The following is an 18,458-nucleotide window of genomic DNA, read 5'->3' on the forward strand; positions in this document are numbered from 1 at the left end:
ATATAAATGACAGTGGGGTGCAAAGGAGAACAAAAGTGAAAGATTGTATGGATGGGCAGACAGCGCAAAGTATGATAGAAAGGTGGAAAGGCATCACGACAAAGGAAAAAAGCAAGTAGAAAACAAAGGAAAAGACTACAAAACAAAGTGACAGAGGAAAAACGGAAAGTGCAGGGGGTTGAAAAGCGATAGGTTTTAGAACTTGTTGACAGTGAGTTAGACACAAAGACACTGAGAGACAAAGACAGAGGAGGCAAAGAGGTGCATGGAATATAGAAGAAGATGTTGAAGCGAGGTGAAAGATGAAGAGTGAGTGAAAGAACCAATGGCAGGGAGGCTGACTGAGGGACTGTGAGGGTCGTATTTGTGTGTGGGGTGCAAGCTCACATACTTTAATGAAATCAAATGTTTGTATCTATGCATATATTTCCAGAGTGCATTTTTGTGTCAGAATGTGTGTATTGGCGTAGCTAAAGTGAGCGAGTGTCAGTGTGTGCACATGTGTCTTTGCGTGCGTTCAGGTTTTTGATTGCACCAGCCTCCCAGGCAGGAGAAAGTTTCATCCCAGCAGGAGAACACTGCATTTTTGACCAGCTCCAACACACACCAATGTCTGAGGAAACATGAATTATGAATTAAAGCATGACATTTTCCACTAATGTGCAAATTTGGTCCTGTGAGAAATTTTATATTTCCCTGCCTCAAAACATCACATGGTTCAAAATTTGGTTCAAGGCTGTAATTCTGCTCTCTATGACCAGGAAGGTTGAGCTGTTGTGACATGCGCAGCTCAGATATCAGGTTCTATCTTCTAACAGAAAAATGACTACAGATCAACTACTGTTGTTGGAGTGTTTATAATTTAAAGGATTAATACAAGTTTAACCGGGTGCACTAACCTTTTGCAACATGGAGATATAGCACACACAGCAGACACGTTCAATTATTTTCTCTTATTTTCAGAGGTTTCATTCTGTATTGTTTATTTACTTTCATTTTGTCTCATACACAGTTACACAGTTCGATAGTACCTCAAAGGTCTTCATTTTGAGACATTCTTTTTAACCCTGTTTGATGTAATGCCATCATGTACACCTATGATATTTTTTAATTAAAAGACCCAAAAGTTGTGGAGGTGATCATAATTGTGTCTGTTCACAGTCTGTTTAGAGTCTGAACATGTCTCCGTAGCTTCAGTATGACCAGACTGTGATCATTTCCACCTCCTTTAAGACTTTTTCCACCTCACGCTCGAAGAATCTGGTCAAATATGCCAAGGTACTGCTGTTTTTGAGTCCATGACCTGTATCACATGCAACAGGAGATGCAGTCCACTGAGCTGTTTCACAAAACAAAAAAAAACAAAAAACAAACAAACACGTTACTAACTTTGCACAAAACTGACTTAATTAATTCATAAAATTACAAATATGGTAACCAGATTCGTTCAATTTATCAAATGAATGAATCTGGTTACCATTTTTCTAGACATGCAGAGAACATAGAGTTGACTATATTTATTTAATCATTAATTATACATGTCTAATATGTGGTCATATAACTAACTAGACCTTTTTTTTTTTTTTACAATGTGAATTCCAATGCTCTCATATTTATTCCACAGCTTAAACCAAAATCATCATATTGATACAGTTATTGTGTAAATGTGGGTGAATGGTGTATGTACTGCACTGTCTGGGAGTTTGCTCTGTATGTGTCCATGTTTTTTGTCTTTGTTCCATGCTGGGGTGCCATTAAGGGGGGTAAACATGAGAAATTCATGGGGCCCAGTATTTGTGGGGGGCCCATGGAGCAGTGGAGGGGGTCCAGTGGATACAGGTCAGAAGTTGTGAAAATTTCGTGTAATAAAAAATTTCGTGTATAATGGAGGCACAGGAGGTTGGGAGTCGGACGTTGAAAACATGTTAAGTTTCGGTTTCGTTTCATGGCAGCATAAGTTACATCAGTTATGGACCACCCCCACATGTATACCCCCTCCACTCCATCAGATTGAAAAGATATTGAATTTTATGAAGGGTCATAACGTTTACCCTCGACAGGGCCCACAAATGATACCGGCGCCCCTGGTTCCATGTATGTTTAAAAATCTGTAAACAAAGTTGAAAAACAGTACAAGCGTAATATGCCCAAGTGGCAGCAGAATTCAATCAGATTGAAAAAAAAAGAAAAAAAGTATTTTTCTATCACCACTGACCGCTGTTGTTGAGATTGCAGGTGTTAGATATCCCAAATTTTAGTAAACTTTGCTGTTTTGTCCTGTTTTTGGTGAAGTCATTCCTACAATGTTATCTGAGCTCTTACAAACAATTTACCTTTTGTTTTATATCAAGTTAAATGGTCATAACCCACAGTAAAAGGCTGTTCAACACTCTACGTATCGTTCTACCCACAAAAAAAAAAAAAAATAAATAAATAAATGTTAGCACATATAGAATTTTCCCCTGCTGTGAGGCTTTTGGTATTTTAGGAATTCCTGACCAATTTCTGCATCCAACTCCTCATCTACAAGACCGGGTGAGAAAGAGATTATAACTTTCTGCAAATTCCTCATATAATCCAACTTCACAAAGATCCCCTACAGTGCAGATACAGCGTCCTTCCACTCATGAAATATCCATACTGAATGTAACAAGCATGGATTATACAAAACTGAAGAAGGATTGAAAAGTTTGGCAATAGTTCAGAAAGGTTTATTTTTAACATCCCTCAAAGTGTATGCAGTGTGCTGGGAGGCCATTCATGCAGCTCAACCCCTTTTTATTGTCCTTTTTATAAAGCACTACATTGCATCATACAAAATTAGAGCAAAAAAACATCTCTGTACTTTTAACGAAGCATGATTATTAAATGTGTCGCGTTAATTGAAAGCTATGAACTAAGTAATAACAAGCGTTAAGTAAAGGATACGAGTTATTACTGAGACATCAATGTGGGTGGAGGGTCACTGTTGGGAAACTGCAGGTGAATGAGGTGTGGTCATTTATGGTGAAAAACTTCCACAGCAGACGGAGCTAGAATGAGGCAATCTTTCTATGAATTCAACAGCGTCTCAGTAACATCGGGGAGAAAAAATGGATTTTATGAAGCTAGACTTGCCAAAACATTATGGGATCTGATGAGGTGTTGTTATCCTGCTGTGCCAGCTTTTGTCATAGCTACTGAGTTTGCAGTAATTGACAGTACCTTTAAAAATAAGCCAGCCTGGACTGTTTTACTCACAAATCACTGACAAATGATACAAAACACTTCAGAGCCCAAGTCATAATTTTTAACCAAACTAAAAAAAAAAAAAAAAAAAAAGAAGTGTGTCTGTGTGTATTTCAGGCAACAATTTGTCCTATTCGTATGCACTCCTCACAACTCTCTGAAAGTGGCATCTAATGTGATTTGTCAGGGCAGGAATGACAGAGCAGAGCGGGCTAATGACAGGGCAGAGAGGCACGGATAACAAGCTTATCACAGTGTGAAAAAAGTTGGCAAAAACATGTCTGAGAGAAAATCCTAAATGGACTATTGACCAATCAGCAGGCCAGACATTTTAACTTTAGTGCAGATCTGTGTACCTGTAACAGCAGATCAATTACATCACAGGAGGAACTGGACAATTAATAATACTGATTTTTAAAAGAAGTAATAGCATTATTTGTAATTACTTTATTAAATAACATTATTAGATTTAAATGAACAAATGTTTCTCAATGGACAATAAGGCAGAAAAGTCTTAAGGACCGAGCAACGCTGACTAAAGTCATCATTTCATTCATTTTTGCATCTAAAATCAGGAATTTCCAGCTCCTAAAATGCTCCTTTTGCAATGACATGCCCAGATGCCTTGTTGTGACCAGATGATTGCACTCAGACATGGCAGACCCAGGTTGCTTGGAGCAATGTTCATTTTGATTTTTCTGGCAGGATGAGAGGCAGCACAAATTGGAAAAAAATACTCAAAAATAATATTCAAAATTTGAGTGTATGCTGCCAAATGCATGGGGCCTGTCTAAACATAGAGACAGCTCTGTGTTGCATTTAGATTTGTCCTGATGGCTTTGCAGAGACATTTTGTCCAGAAATACGCTCAAAGAATGAATGTTGTATATATAATTACTAACTGTAAATTAGTTATATAAATTCTACTAACATTAATTTTGTAATTTACCACATTACTTTTAACTGGTTACTGTTAAACACTAAGTATATTATAGTACAATGGCTACACATTCTAAGTTACTAATGTTAATTAATTAAAAATTCAGTAGAATAATCCTATTTAACATAGACTGAGACTCATCTAAGTGACCATGACGGCTGAGTAAACCACCTACATAATGACTTACTGTACATCATACTGTAATATGTCAGCATAATTTCCTGCTGTACTAGAATGGAACAGTTTTTCGTCAACTGTAGCATTATAAAACATTCATTTTACTTTTAATTAAGCACATCTTGAGGTACTCTTGACGACAACACTGGAATTCCAAATACATCGATTATTATTATTTTAATTATAATATGGTTAGTATTCTATTCTTTTTCTCTGTTTCTTTTTTTTATTCATAGTAACTCCTCTATCTATTTCTGGTAAAATACATTGTCCACTACACACAAACCAACTATCACATGATGTGCATGTGTGTGTAAGTGTGTGTCAGGGAGACTGAGAGGCCTGTCTGCTGGCCATTGGCCCCATGCCTATCAGTTCGCAGTGATCAGTCTTCCCTGGCTGTCGTCTGTCCGCTGCCAGCTGTCAAAGGGCCTGCTCTGGGCATGCCCACTGATGAGAGGCTGCAGCCATGCTCTAGAATCAATCCAGCACCCTAATAGGTCACGAATGGCTGCACAGTGCTTGCCAATAGCTTTGGATTAGAGAATGAGTAGAGGAAAGACTGGAAAGAGATAGAGGACAGAGAGGGATACACAGAAAGAAGCAGATATATCAGCCATATTTTTTTTTAATCATCAACAACAAGTTTTGCTGGCCACCATTAAAATAGAAAGGGCAGTAAGTGACATACTACTGATTTGCCTTTGCTGGTGAGGGCCTCTGACACCACTGTAGTCGTAGCCAGATCTCAAACCAGAATACACTAACATAAATCTCTCTCCCCTTCTAACTCATTAGACTCTCCTACTTTTGGGCCTAATTATGAGTAAATGTGTACATACTTAATGAAATTCCCTGAGTGAGAAAGTTGAGCAGAGGGAGATTCACTGGATGAGTGTGGATTTTGTTTTTGAGATACCGAGCAGTTGGGGCTCAGCAAATGTTTCAGTTTGCAAAGAAACTCTTGGTGCCGGCAAGAGAAATGTTTGATACAAATACTGTCTAATTAAACATTTTCAAGCTGCTTGCTACACTGTTAAGTCATCTACTGTAAGGGAACAGGGAAACTGTAGATAGGCGAACATAAATTAATTTTTTCCCAATGCTGTTCGCCTTTGAGGCACAGAGGAATAAACAGTGTATTTTTTTATTTCTTTGAAGTTATCACTCCAGAGTTCAAACATATCTAATAGGAAACTTGAAAAGAAAAATTCTTGATCAATTTAAGTCAAGCAAGGGACTTGGGATTAATATTATCATCATTATTATGCATTTTTTCAGTTCTCCTGTTTTTGGTTGGACTTTGTTGCAGTGTCACAATCAATATATTCCTTTTTATCTCACAAGTTTTATGATGCAGTATTTATTATATTTATTTCTGGTATAACTGACTCCAAAAAGATTTAAGAAATCATTAAGTTAGTCTGTTTTCTCTATTTGATATTTTGTCTTGCAACGCTAAATTGTACTGCATCTCCTCCTGTTAAGGGCAATAATTTGCAAAATTGCAGTTTCCAAGAAGAGATGTGTGGTTTGGTTACAAAGAACAGAACTCACAAAACACTGCTATTCTGCTTTGCTTTTCTAAGGCAAAGTGTTGCATTGTGTGAAAACACAAAAGGCACTGCATTGGTGTGGGCCTGTTGCTACAGGTTGCAGTGAAAAAGGAAATAAGATCAAGGGCAGGGGCGCAGATAGGATTTTAGAACTGGGGGGACCAAGCTGCAAATATTTGTGTGTGTATATACATGTATCATTAGAATCTTGAGTTTTCTGATGCACTGCCTGATCAACACTATCCATACATGATCAAATTGTTATTTGTCTGGTATGTCAATCACAAAACTTCCTGCCTTTGCTGATTTCAGTAGAATGAAGAATCTCATTCTCAGCACAGTAACTTGAACTGAATTCTGACATAAAAGCAAAGAACCGATGTGCAAAAATTAATAATAAAATAAAATTGAAGTGATTCACAATCATGCCTTCATATAAACAATTATAAACACAACAATGCGTACGATAACAGAAGTATACACTGACTTAAACAACTGATTCATATCAAAAACCCTCGGCCTGACTTATGAAAATCTTCAAAAAAATTGTCTGTCACTGATAGGTTGATTTGCAAAATGTGAAATATTTGAGACTGTGAATTAATACTGGAATTGGTTTGTGCAATAGATGTATAAAGGAATCCCAGATTTATGTAAAACAGTACATGCAGTGGTAAAGAATGAATGTAAATGAACCATAAGTCTAAGAGAAATAAGTCTAAGAGAAAGAAATATACAATGAGAAATAATTTAAACTGTTAAGATACTTATCATGTTACAGATCATGTGAGTTGGTGTCATGCTTTTAATAGGGAATAATAATTAAATGTGAACGACAGAATCCACAAAGTGGGAAAAGTGGAATAAAGATTTGTCATACTGAGGCTCGATTATGATTTATTTAAGAGAAAACATGTCAAGGAAGTGTAAAGGGTGCGTTTAAAGTTTATTATACAGATATTTTTATTTATTTTTTTATTTTATTTGGGTTTTTTTTTTTTTGTGTGTGTGTGTGTATGTGTGTGTGTGTGTGTGTGTGTGTGTAACTTGGCGCCCCCTCCATACTATCTGAACTTAGCCCTTCTCAGTTTAAAAACTAGGACATCAGGGAACATGGAATTTAAAAAAAAACAAAATTGACAGTTATCGAAATAAAACGAAAACCCCAACGTTTATGCTTGTAGATGCTAGATTTCAATGCTTTTCCAACTTCAAAACTCTGGTTTACGAGTACAACTGAACGCACCATTAGTCGTAGGCATAATACACCGCAAACACCGGGATGTAAATGGATCAGCTGTGCAGTGTTATTAACTGAGGATTATGTGGAGAATTGAACACCCTGCTTTCCCAACTCAGCATGGATCTGCTCTAGTCTGCCACCTTCTGGAATCGGTGTATTGTAAACTGATCAATTTGGGGGGACGGATCAGGTCACTATAAATCTGGGGGGGGATGGATCGGATCACTAAAAAGCTGGGGGACACCCCCCCCCCCCCCATCCCCACCGCTATCCTCATGCATGATTCAGGGAGTCCACATCCAGGGACTTTGTGTGCGTTTTAGATTTCCAAACACTTGGCCATAGTAAGTTAGTGCCCCTGTGAGATAAGATTTCACATTTTTAAAAGTCATCACATCAGTGATCTGTCCCCTAAACCTTCCTGACAAATGCAAGATCAAGGAAATGTTAGTGCAACACCACACAGTTCACACACCAAGGTCTGTGCACATATTTACCTGGTGTGTTGCACAAAAACTATTGTTTTAAGGTTTTTTTTTAGTGGTTGATAGCCAGCTACAATGAACCGCAGTGACAGTGGATCTACAGACACCAGCATTTTTGAGCTTACTCTTTAACATCTCAATGGAGGTGAACAGGCTGGTGAGGAACACAGGTCTATTTGAGTAGAGTATGATCATTTTGTGTCATCGCCTCTGCCAAGCAGCATGGATTGGCCATCATGCTCTACAGGAACAAGTGGTGGATCTTACAGAGGGGCAGAGTGGAGAATTGGAAGAGACCGGTCACGTTTTGTCTCACTGCTGGCAGATCAAAGCTCCATATGAGGAGGATGCTAGAAAATAGGCCTATCAATGCCAACAGCCACAGTCCTACTATAACTGGACTTACGCACAGATACTGATGTGATTGATGCTCTGTGTTGGTATGCAAAGACCATCATTCTAGGACACAGAAAGGAGAGTCAATGTTGACAAGAAAAGTTATCCTTGACTGTTGACTTTTTTCTGTGGAGGTCAGCATTGTTATGTCTAGTGCTGCAGACAGTATATGAAGAATGGGGTCAGAGTAGGCATTTTCTGTCTCCTGTGGTTGTTTGGCAGGTTCTCTGCTGATTGGCTGAGCATACAAATTTTTGTGTGCATCCTGTATTGTAGGTGTCATCATAATCTGCTTACAGAGCTGTTAATGCTTTTACTCTGTGTGACATCCAGCCAGTGATTATTGTGCAAACAACTCTGCAAACTTTGTGCAGTGGTATTGGAATATTGTGTATTGTGGAAGTCCATCAGTTTTCTCCTCCAATCAGTGAAACATACATTAATAATAATGTGCTTATTAGATTTTTTTCCCACCAAAAACGTTTAATGACCTGACTTAAAGCCTGTTAAAATGACATCTCCTTCACTTCCCAGACTGAAATATCCATCATTTCTAAATATGCAAATGTTAATTTCAAAATCTAAACTATCGAACACTTGCTCTCCTGTAAGTCCTTTGTAAGTCTTGGAGAGTAACTGCTTAAAATGTCCTTGTAAAAGTTGCATTTTACTGGCTCCGTAATGTATATGTGATTTCAAAAACATCCTCCTCATAAGCAATTCAGTTCTATTTAGTTTCATTTATATAGCACTTATCATAGTATATAATTATCTCAAGGCTCTTCACAAATGAAGGTGAAGTCCTTAAAAATACTATGCAGAGTAGAACCCAACAAAACCACCATGAGCAAGCCCATGGCAACAGTCAGGAGGAGAAACTTCCTTTTCCAAAGGAAAAAAAAAACCCTCAGACAGAATTGGGCTGTGGGTAGGCAGCCATCTGCCTTCGACTGGTTGGAGTGAGAGGAAAGAGGACACAGAGAAAAGAAAAGCATAGAGGAAGGGCAACAAAAAAGCCAACTGACACTGGACAACACAGTCAGACAGTGGGCAGGTTGGAGGCCAGAACTACTCATCAGGAACATACACCTCTGGAGCCGGAGGTACCTGCAGAGAGAAGCAGAGAGAGAGGACATTCTTGCCTTAAACTCAGATTTTAGGTGAGCACACAGAAAGTTTCCCTCCTCAATAGATGCAAAGTAGCATCCTGATACTGTCAAACTCTGCACAGGCATCATTCTGCGCAGTGGAACTTCCACTATCACCACTAATACTAGAGTGAAAGGGGCTTTTAAAGACATTGTCCTAGTTGCACAAACTGTAAAAACAGTTGTATTGTCTGAATATTATTTAAAAAATATGTCTGTAGAATTGTGTTATTGAGGGGGTTGACAGTGTAGTGGGCGACAGTGTAGTGCAGGGGTGTCAAACTCATATTACTTCAGGGGAGAAAATTTGGGGTTGTCATTATTTAAAGGTTATAATGATAATATTGTACTGGTCTGACCCACTTAAAATCTAACTGGACTGTATGTGTCTGTATGTGGAACCTGAATTAAAATGATTTTGACACCACTGATTATTAATATCTTCAGTGTAATTTTTGCAGTTTTTCACAAATTCAACCCCGCGGGCCGGATTGGACCCTTTGGCAGGCCAGATTTGGCCCCTGGGCCACATGTTTGACACCTGTGGTGTAGTGGATAACACAGTCACTTCACCGCAAGAATGTCCTGGGTTTGAATCCAACCAGGGACCTTTGAGTGTGGAGTTTGCATGTTCTCCCCATGTTTGCTTGAGTTCTCTCCAGGTACTCCAGCTTCCTCCCACCATTCAAAGACATGCACTGATAGGTTAATTGGTCAACCTAAAATTGCCCATAAGTGTGAATGTGAAAGTGATTGGTTGTATGTATCTATATGTCAGCCCTGCGATGAACTGGCGACTTGCCCATAGGTAGCTGGGATATACCCCCCCACAATCCTAGTGAGGATAAAGCGGGTTCAGAAGATGAATGAATGAATTGTCTTATTGGGACCTAAAAACCAGAATGATAGAGGTTTAACCCTTTAACGGGCAGACTGTTTTTGGTATTTTCCGTACACATTACAAGACAGTGACACCAACAGTTCCAGTGAGGACGGTGAGGCAACAATCTCAGTTCAAATGTAATCTGCAGAGTCTGCAAGGTCCACCTCTGCTTGAATGTAACTGCTTGGTACCATGAAGTAATGGTACTAATCAGGGTTATTATCGTTAACGAAAACTAACGAAATGACAAAAACTAGAACTGAAAAAAACATTTTCGTTAACTGAAGTAAATAAAAACTATAATTAAAAGAAAAAAACGATAACTAACTGAAACTGTATTGTGTGCTTACAATACTAACTAAAACAGATAAAAATTCTGGATAAAATTCCCTTTGTTTTCATTTTTGTCAATGTCGGATTGATATGAAATTGATTTATTTCACTGCATCAATGTTAGCTAGCGGCATCATATGGTACTTCACAGTCCGTCACTTGGTTTAGAGTCGGAAACACGGAGACTAAAGCAGCAGAGTCCTGTCTGGGATTTATGTGAATACGACAGTGAAGAAGAGAAAAGGTATGAAAAAACTAAACCTAATACTATAACTAAACTAAAACTAAGCATTTAGAAAAAAACAAAAACTAATAAAACTAGCAAACCTGCTCTAATAACAAATTAAAACTAACTGAATTAGAGAAAAAAAGTCAAAACTAAATAAAACTAAACTATAATGAAAAATCCAAAACTATCATAACCTTGGTACTAATGTAAGTAATGATGTTCAAGGTGATAATGTGGATGTTTACAGGTGTCTGGATCAGCACTTATGTTGTTCTAATGTTCTTAAATACATGTTCCTTTCACATTACATGCGTTTTTCTTGCATTTTTGATATTTACTTCTTGGATATTTTTTGTTTGTTTTGCCACTTATGGGCAAGGAACCAAATATGGTAACTTCACTGACCTTGATTTTCTACATGACTCCAAAAAAATTTTTAAATTCCACAAAAAGTAATAAAGTCTTGTTATTTCCTTTAAAACACTCTAAGGTAGAAATTTTGAATTTCAAAGTATTTCTATGAGTGCCCCATATAGGGATAAAGACATGACTTGCACTAAGAAAATGAGACAAGATATCCAGTATCCACCTTTGTAGCTTCAATTATTACTTTTTTCCCGCTAACCTGTACCTCTGAAGTCCCCAGTAGTGTGGCACTAAAATGCAAGAGTGGAGCTGTGAAATGAAAGGGAGCACAGTTCTAAATAATCTCAGCACCTCACACATGTGTACAGCATGCTGGTTGATCAGTATTTTCTTGTATTACCGCATCACTGACTAATCTCACTGTATGTATTATATCATCACCTGTACAATCCATGCGTAACACTCCTGTACTGTATTACATTAACACCAACCCCAACTGGTGCGAGCGAACGAAAAGGTCTAAGCTGTTCAAGCTGCTCTTGAGCTGTTTGCTCTGGAGATTGGACACCCCCAGAGCAGTTGATTTCCAATACCACGGACATTGCCTTGACCAACAGTCTGAGAAGGAATTATTTCCGGAAGCTCCTAGCTTGCTACTGGGCACAAGGAGAGCGAGATTAGAAGTCCTCTCCCAGCCGGCAGAAATACAATAGGTTAAACCACCTGCTGGCCTCAGGAGCTTCTCTTCGAATGCTGTTGCAATCTTCTTTTCTCGAGGTCCTAAGGCCAGAGACATAGTAAATGTTATTGTTTCCTTTTTTTTGTCATTCACTGCTTGTTTCCGAGACACCATAAATCACACATATAACCACACACAACACAATCTGTCTCGTTCCCGTTTTTAGTCTTTCACTCATTGTTTCATTTTGGGTCTTTTCTTTTAATCTTTTTGTTTTTCGTTTTCTCATTTCCCCTGCTCCGGTGGCCCTTCCTCACCCTCCTGGCTCAGTCATGTCTGCCTCTCCGTCTAACCTCTGCGCATGTTTCACGGCAGCAGAGGACCACATCGGCTCCCCCCCTACCGCTCTTCAATGTTTGTTTGAAGTATTAGGGGGTTGTTGCCTCATTGGATAGAATTAATTGATTAATACTTTTATCCAATTAGTGCTCCCTCATGCAGTTAATCAGCTGGCTGAGGTTAGGGCCGCTCCATCAGTCGGACGAAAGGCAAACAGATGCTGTGGGTCTGCTGTGTGATGAACAATGACCTCTCTCTGTTTTTGTGTTCTTCCTCCTCCTCCTCCTTCTCCTCCTTCTCCCCTCTCTTTGTCTTCCCCTCCTTTCTTTCATTTTCCACACACCTGGATTCTGTCCTGTTTAAGAATCTGTCTTCTCGGTGTTCTGCCATCGCTCTCCAGCTCACAGCACATTGTTAGAATTCTTGCTGAACACAAGAATCACTGATGGAGAACAGTTTCCTTTAGATAATCCCAGCAAAACCAAACCAAGATGGGTTTTGTGACTCTGAACACAGAAAAAGTAAAGGGAAGCCAAGCAAAAGGTTTACATCTTTTTATCCATGCGAGTCACATTATATTGCTTTTCATGAAGAGAATGTATGAGATCACCACAGCGTATTGTTGTCCACATCCAGACTACCAGCCCAAATAATGTACTGGCATATCTATATTGGATCCAGATTGTTTGTTTAAAAAAAAAAAAAAAGTCTAGGCTGCAAAAAACACACTAACTCCAGTTTTTCAAGTACAATCCATGCAGCATTTTGAGGTGGTTTGAGATGTGATTTTTACCCTCTGACCACTCAAAATGGAGGTCAAAGTATCTTTATCACCGCTTGAAAAATGACACAGTGATTAATGTCAAATCTAGGATCTAGAAAGTCCAGAGCAGTATTCATTTTCTGCTGCTAGCCGTGCACAATGGAAGGTGACGGAGAGGATAACAGCTCATATAGACACTGAAATAAGATGCTTATTGGCACTTTTTAGGAACATGTGTAAGGTGAGATGATGGAGCTCTATGTGGTTAATTCCTCATCTGTATCACAATACCTGTGCAGATACAGATGAACTGTATTGATCCACAATGGGAAATTAACTTTTTTAGTCAGAAAGAAAGAAAGAAATCCATGAATCATCAGAGGTATTGTAGAGTTTAATGGCAGTGGGTATTAGGGATGTGAATCCCCACCACTGAATCCCATTTGATATACATCTCGATACCCTCTCAGCGATTCAATACATTAATGATACAGTGAAGCCCCCTGTTGATATGATATGATTCACCCCTGTTCATGATGCGATGTCATTCATTAATATTTGACAATAATTTGACTTTGTACAATGCAATTCAGTTCGATACGATTCATGATGCAATTCAAAACAATTCAACATAATACAAAGAATTTACATGCCCACATCTGATTTCTAAACAACATTCCAATTATTTTGTCCTCTCTCTTTCCCTATGAAAGATATATTTGATACTTGATGGTTTACTATAAAGCAAACCAATGAAACCAACTTAAAAAGAACTTGCAATTCAATATGGTACGGACAGGATTGTTTTATTCCTAATAAACACTAAGTCGTAAACAAAAAAAATGTTGTTTTTTTTCCATTACATTTGTTTTTAATCTCATTTTCTACTTATACAATACATTTATTTAGGCAGTTTCTTTTTGGCCTCTTAATAAAAAAAAATTAAAATTTAAAAAAAACATGCGGGCCATTCACAAACAGTCCTTTTCTCAGGTCCTTTTACTAATACTGTTCTCTGTTTGTAATTTCACAATGTTTAACAAAACACTTCTCTGTTTGTAATTTCACAATGTTTAACAAAACACTTTTAAAACTTAACTATTAAGCAGTCCCCAGCATCACAGTGCCCATAATGCCCATACTACTGCCTGCCAGACTGATGTGCTCAAGTTTTCAATCTTCCTTTTAAAAACCGGTTGTATCGCCAAACTTTTGACTAGTGTGTCTTCAGAGGTACGCTGAATATCTTTTCTTCATCTGTATTCTTGCTTCGTTCCATGTTTGCTGTTTACCGACTGCGGCTGCGCCACCCGGCTCCCATATGTTTTAATAACAAAACACCAAAAGATAGTGATGGTCCATTCAAGGCGCCTCAAAAACCAGGGTGCAGAGGAGATAAACTATGTAATAGTCAATGTAACCATGGGTTTTACCAATGCAGGCACGCTAAGAAAGATACATTGCGCATTTAGCTGCCAGTTGTATCCGATGCACACTAAAGCTACTGGTGCAGTTGCATCACAAACATCTGTCTCGGACCACCGATTCAAATCGGTGAATCTCTCCATCCCTAGTGGGTATGAAGGATCGTCTACCTCTCAGTCCTGCATCTTGATGGGGTTTGATGCCCACTGTAACTTCCCCTCTAGTTTGTCAAAATGGGATGAAGGGGATGATCTGGATTTTCTAGGATGCTCACCACCTTATTCAGTGTACATCTCTCTACCACAGTCCTCAGTGAGTCCAGCTTTTCTCCTATAACAAAACCAGGTTTTTTCACCAGTTTTTCCAGCCCTTTCACATCCTTTTGTCTGAGGCTGCCTCTACAGAAGACAACAGCGTAGAAGAATACACCGGCTACAACCAGCTGTTAAAATGTGTAGCATCATAGGGCATATGTCACTGTAGTTAAGTGTAGGTCACTGACATCTGTGAAGTCCTTATAAATAACACAGAGGACAGTCTGTCTTAACCGTGCCCTGTCACACATATTTCATTACTTTTGTGATAATGGCTTAAGTTCTACCGTGGACACATTTTTTGCGAAAAAAAAATGCCTTGGTTACCAAGTTTTAAGCCATCCTAACATGGTATAGAAAGCCTGCTGGAAGACTAGCTCGATTTGCGCCAGTTCTTGTGAATATTCAACATGCTAATCTGCTTGACTGTAATTGGCTAACAGCTAGCCAATGAGAGCCTGGCTTTTCAGCATCCTTTACCCTGCACAACAAGTAGAGCAGGGGTGTCCAATCCTGGTCATTGAGAGCTACTATCCTGCATGTTTTAGATGTATCCCTCTTCCAACACACCTGATTCAAATGATAAGCCTATTATCAAGTTCTGCAGAAGCCTGATAGCAACCATCAGGTGTGCTGGAAGAAGGAAACATCTAAAACATGCAGGATAGTAGCTCTTGAGGACCAGGATTGGACACCCTGGAAGTAGAGGAATTGGCAGAAAATGGAAGTGAAACTTAACATGTTTTGAGCGTTCGACTCCCGGCTTCTATTCCTCTCTTGTGCGGAGGACCTTACACTGAATTTTCACAACTTCTAACCTGTATCCACGGGGCACCCTCCACTGCTCTAAGGGCCCTCTGGGAATGCTGGGCCCCATGAATTTGTCATGTTCACCCCCCCCATTATGGCACCCCAGCTTACTGTATATGAAAACTGTCACTGAGCTAGATGAATTCTGTGGGTGTGGTCTCACCCAGGCAAGCTCATGAATAGTAATGAGCTCAGGCATTAACACGTCACACTGACCAGTTTTTCTGATTGACCTGATTTCTCTGCTTAGTTCTTTTCACCGGCAATAGCAGACAGAGGAGGTAGCAGTTCATTTTCAAATTCACTACATAACACAAACACCAATGGACCTAACAAAATACAAGTAAAAATGCTTTTGTGTGGCAGGGCACCTTTAAAGATCTGATTTTAGAAACAAATTTGATTTCCATCTGAATAAAACCTAAGTCTGCGCTTATGTTGATGCTGCTTGACTAATATTTAACTGTGTTTGCTTAATGACACCTTGTACACACAGGTTGTATGTGAACAGTGCCATATTTCACATTTATTCAAACCATCTTGTTTTTAATTTTATCATGTTTATTTTGTTCATGAGGGTGTAAGTGCCTGTATGTAGTGGTCTGTTTTTGATGCTGTTAGAACACTGTTAGAAGTGATACTTTGATATTCAGCACATTATGATATATCTTTTTCTGTTTTACAGGTTTGTCCTTTTCCTGCATTTGAATCACTGACCAACGTGACATGATGGCCGAAAAACTAAAGGATCTTTGAAGAGTGAACTTTCTAAACCAATGGATTGTCCTGGAGGGAAAAGCCATCTTCGATTAAACAGAATCACCATCAGTAAAATCAGTTGGCCTTTTTTCAGTTCAAGGATTTTGCCTCGGGAGGTAAAGCCAGTCGTGACTTTTCAAGGGACCAGACTACAAAAGAGTTTTCTTTTTGAAGAGGTTCAATAAAGTAATTTCTCGACAGCTCAGTTTTGAACAACCTCAAGAAACCATAGCAACTGTTGGAACTGACATTAAATGATTCCTGTAAAAGATGATTCCCTTTGGCAAAATGACTGGGAGTAAAAAGAGAAGCACTGTAGACAATGAAAACGGCAGAGTCAACGATGATTGGAATCCGTCAGAATTCAGAGGTGTGCTCTAAAGTCGAGTGGCGACCTTGTGCCCTCATTGTTTTTCCATCGATCAGCGGATCTGTCTAGATTCTTTCGGGGTTCAAAAGACATTTTCTGAAGTCTGTGTTGTAGGGCATCGGGTTGAAATTTGACTAACTATCAGACTATGTATTAAGTGAAGTAAATACAGTAATAGGTTCACAATGACTGACCATGTTATACAGAGCAGTCGGCTGCAGGGTGTAGGAATCCAATATGCTCTATGACCTGCCCTGTATTCAGACCTCAACCTCAGATTGAGTTCTGATCCTATGGATTAGCTTTCCCATTCTTGAAGACTTATTTTAAAGTTTGCCTTGGTGGAGTTGCAGCTTTTTACTCAAAACCACAGCCTGAAACATTTTCCATGTCTGTAGAATTCTTTTAAATTACATGTAGATCCAGGCGGGATTCATCACTTTCTTTCTTTTTTTTTTTTTTTTTTTTTTTTGACTTGTTTTTAATCAAAATGACTCCTTCCCGGACAGCAGGAGCTTGGACACTGTTGGCAGCAGTGAGTTTTCTTTGCTGCTGTAGTTCTGGCTGGTGTGAAGCCTCAAGGACTAGTGGTTCAACTTCAGAGGGGAGTAAACAAGAAAATGGAGCCTCATCACTTGAAAGAGTAAAGAGAGGATGGGTTTGGAACCAGTTCTTTGTGGTGGAGGAGTACACAGGCACGGAGCCCCTATACGTCGGAAAGGTACGGCAAGACTTTTGATTTTATGATGTTAATAGCTAAAAGATCATTAAGAATAAGTGCTGATTGATTGCACTGTTGTGATCAGATAACCCACACTTCTGCAAGACCACATTAATGTGAAGTGACAATTTTAAAGCTATAATAAAGGGATTTTGCACATCTAAATCCCAGTTGTAGTAAAATTAGGGCAGACATCTGTATGATTCTTTTCTGGAAGAATACATTATTAAACAAAGACTTGCCCAATCTCATCAGCTCCTCTCACTTCAGCAGCAACAGCAGATATCTTTTTTCTAATAAGCTGAAATACATTTGTGATCAGTTCTTGAGAGTAGTTTTGGAGGAGCAAAGTAATAAGCTGTAAACACGTAGCACCCACATCTAAGTTTATAGCTACATAAATATGCTTCAAGGGTATATGTAACTATAGATTAATACATTGCATGAGGCACACCCTTGTGTCCAACCACTGGATTATTTAAAACAACAATAAAATCTCAAGAATTTGGCTACTATCTTAGCATTCTGCAGTACGGTTCAATGCTTCCAGTGTTATTGTCTGTTTGTCATATACGTTGTTACCTTGAGTGATTCACTGATATTGACATAGGCACAAGAATGCTGCCATTGCATTCTTTCTGCTAGTGTGAACTCCCTTAAAGTCATCCATAAAGAAAATGGTTGAAGAAAAACATCTTCTGAAGCTTCAGATCTATAATAGGTAAAATTGTGCACAGTTTGTGGCAACAAATTCAGAAAATTCAGGAAGATATAGCAGCACTTCATGATGCATCCATTGTGAAACTCTCTCATTAGAGAGTGGATATTGAGGGTGTAACTCTGCTGCTGTAGCTTGCTGGATTAATTTATCTCAATTCAAAAAAGGTCTTTAATATTACTGGTAATGAGGTTTCATTGTCTTGACCATCTACATATATTCCCATTTATATCACATTTTGTTGTGAGGAAAAAATATTGTCAGTGCAGCAAAACTGAACATGCATCCAAAGTAATTCGCTGTGAAAATGTCTTAACTATAGCACATTTATAACCAAGCAATTTCCTGCCGTAATTTGTTTGTTTTTATGCAGTCTACATATGATATCCTCAGGTGGTCATTCTTGAGACTTTATGGAAATTTGCAGCCTTTCATCAGAGCTATTCAGACATAGTCACAACAGAAAATGAATCTTTGCATGGAAATTACCTACCATTTGTTTTTTTACCAGTTAAGGCCTCAACAGTTTCTCTACCTTGTTATTTCTAGAACAGATTATGTAGTCGAACAGGGTCA

General features: G+C 38.7%; 1 protein-coding gene across 1 annotated transcript in view; it reads left to right on the forward strand.

The window, feature by feature from the left end:
• Nucleotides 1–18,458, forward strand: part of cdh22 (cadherin 22) — a 269,721-nt gene that overhangs the window by 150,199 nt on the left and 101,064 nt on the right. The window contains exon 3 of the mRNA XM_030133936.1: nt 16,000–17,164. Coding sequence (XP_029989796.1) covers nt 16,934–17,164 — 231 coding nt within the window. The 5' untranslated portion in view covers nt 16,000–16,933. The remainder of the gene's footprint in view (nt 1–15,999; nt 17,165–18,458) is intronic.

Source organism: Sphaeramia orbicularis, chromosome 5 (assembly GCF_902148855.1).
Source record: "Sphaeramia orbicularis chromosome 5, fSphaOr1.1, whole genome shotgun sequence".
Classification (NCBI taxonomy): domain Eukaryota; kingdom Metazoa; phylum Chordata; class Actinopteri; order Kurtiformes; family Apogonidae; genus Sphaeramia; species Sphaeramia orbicularis.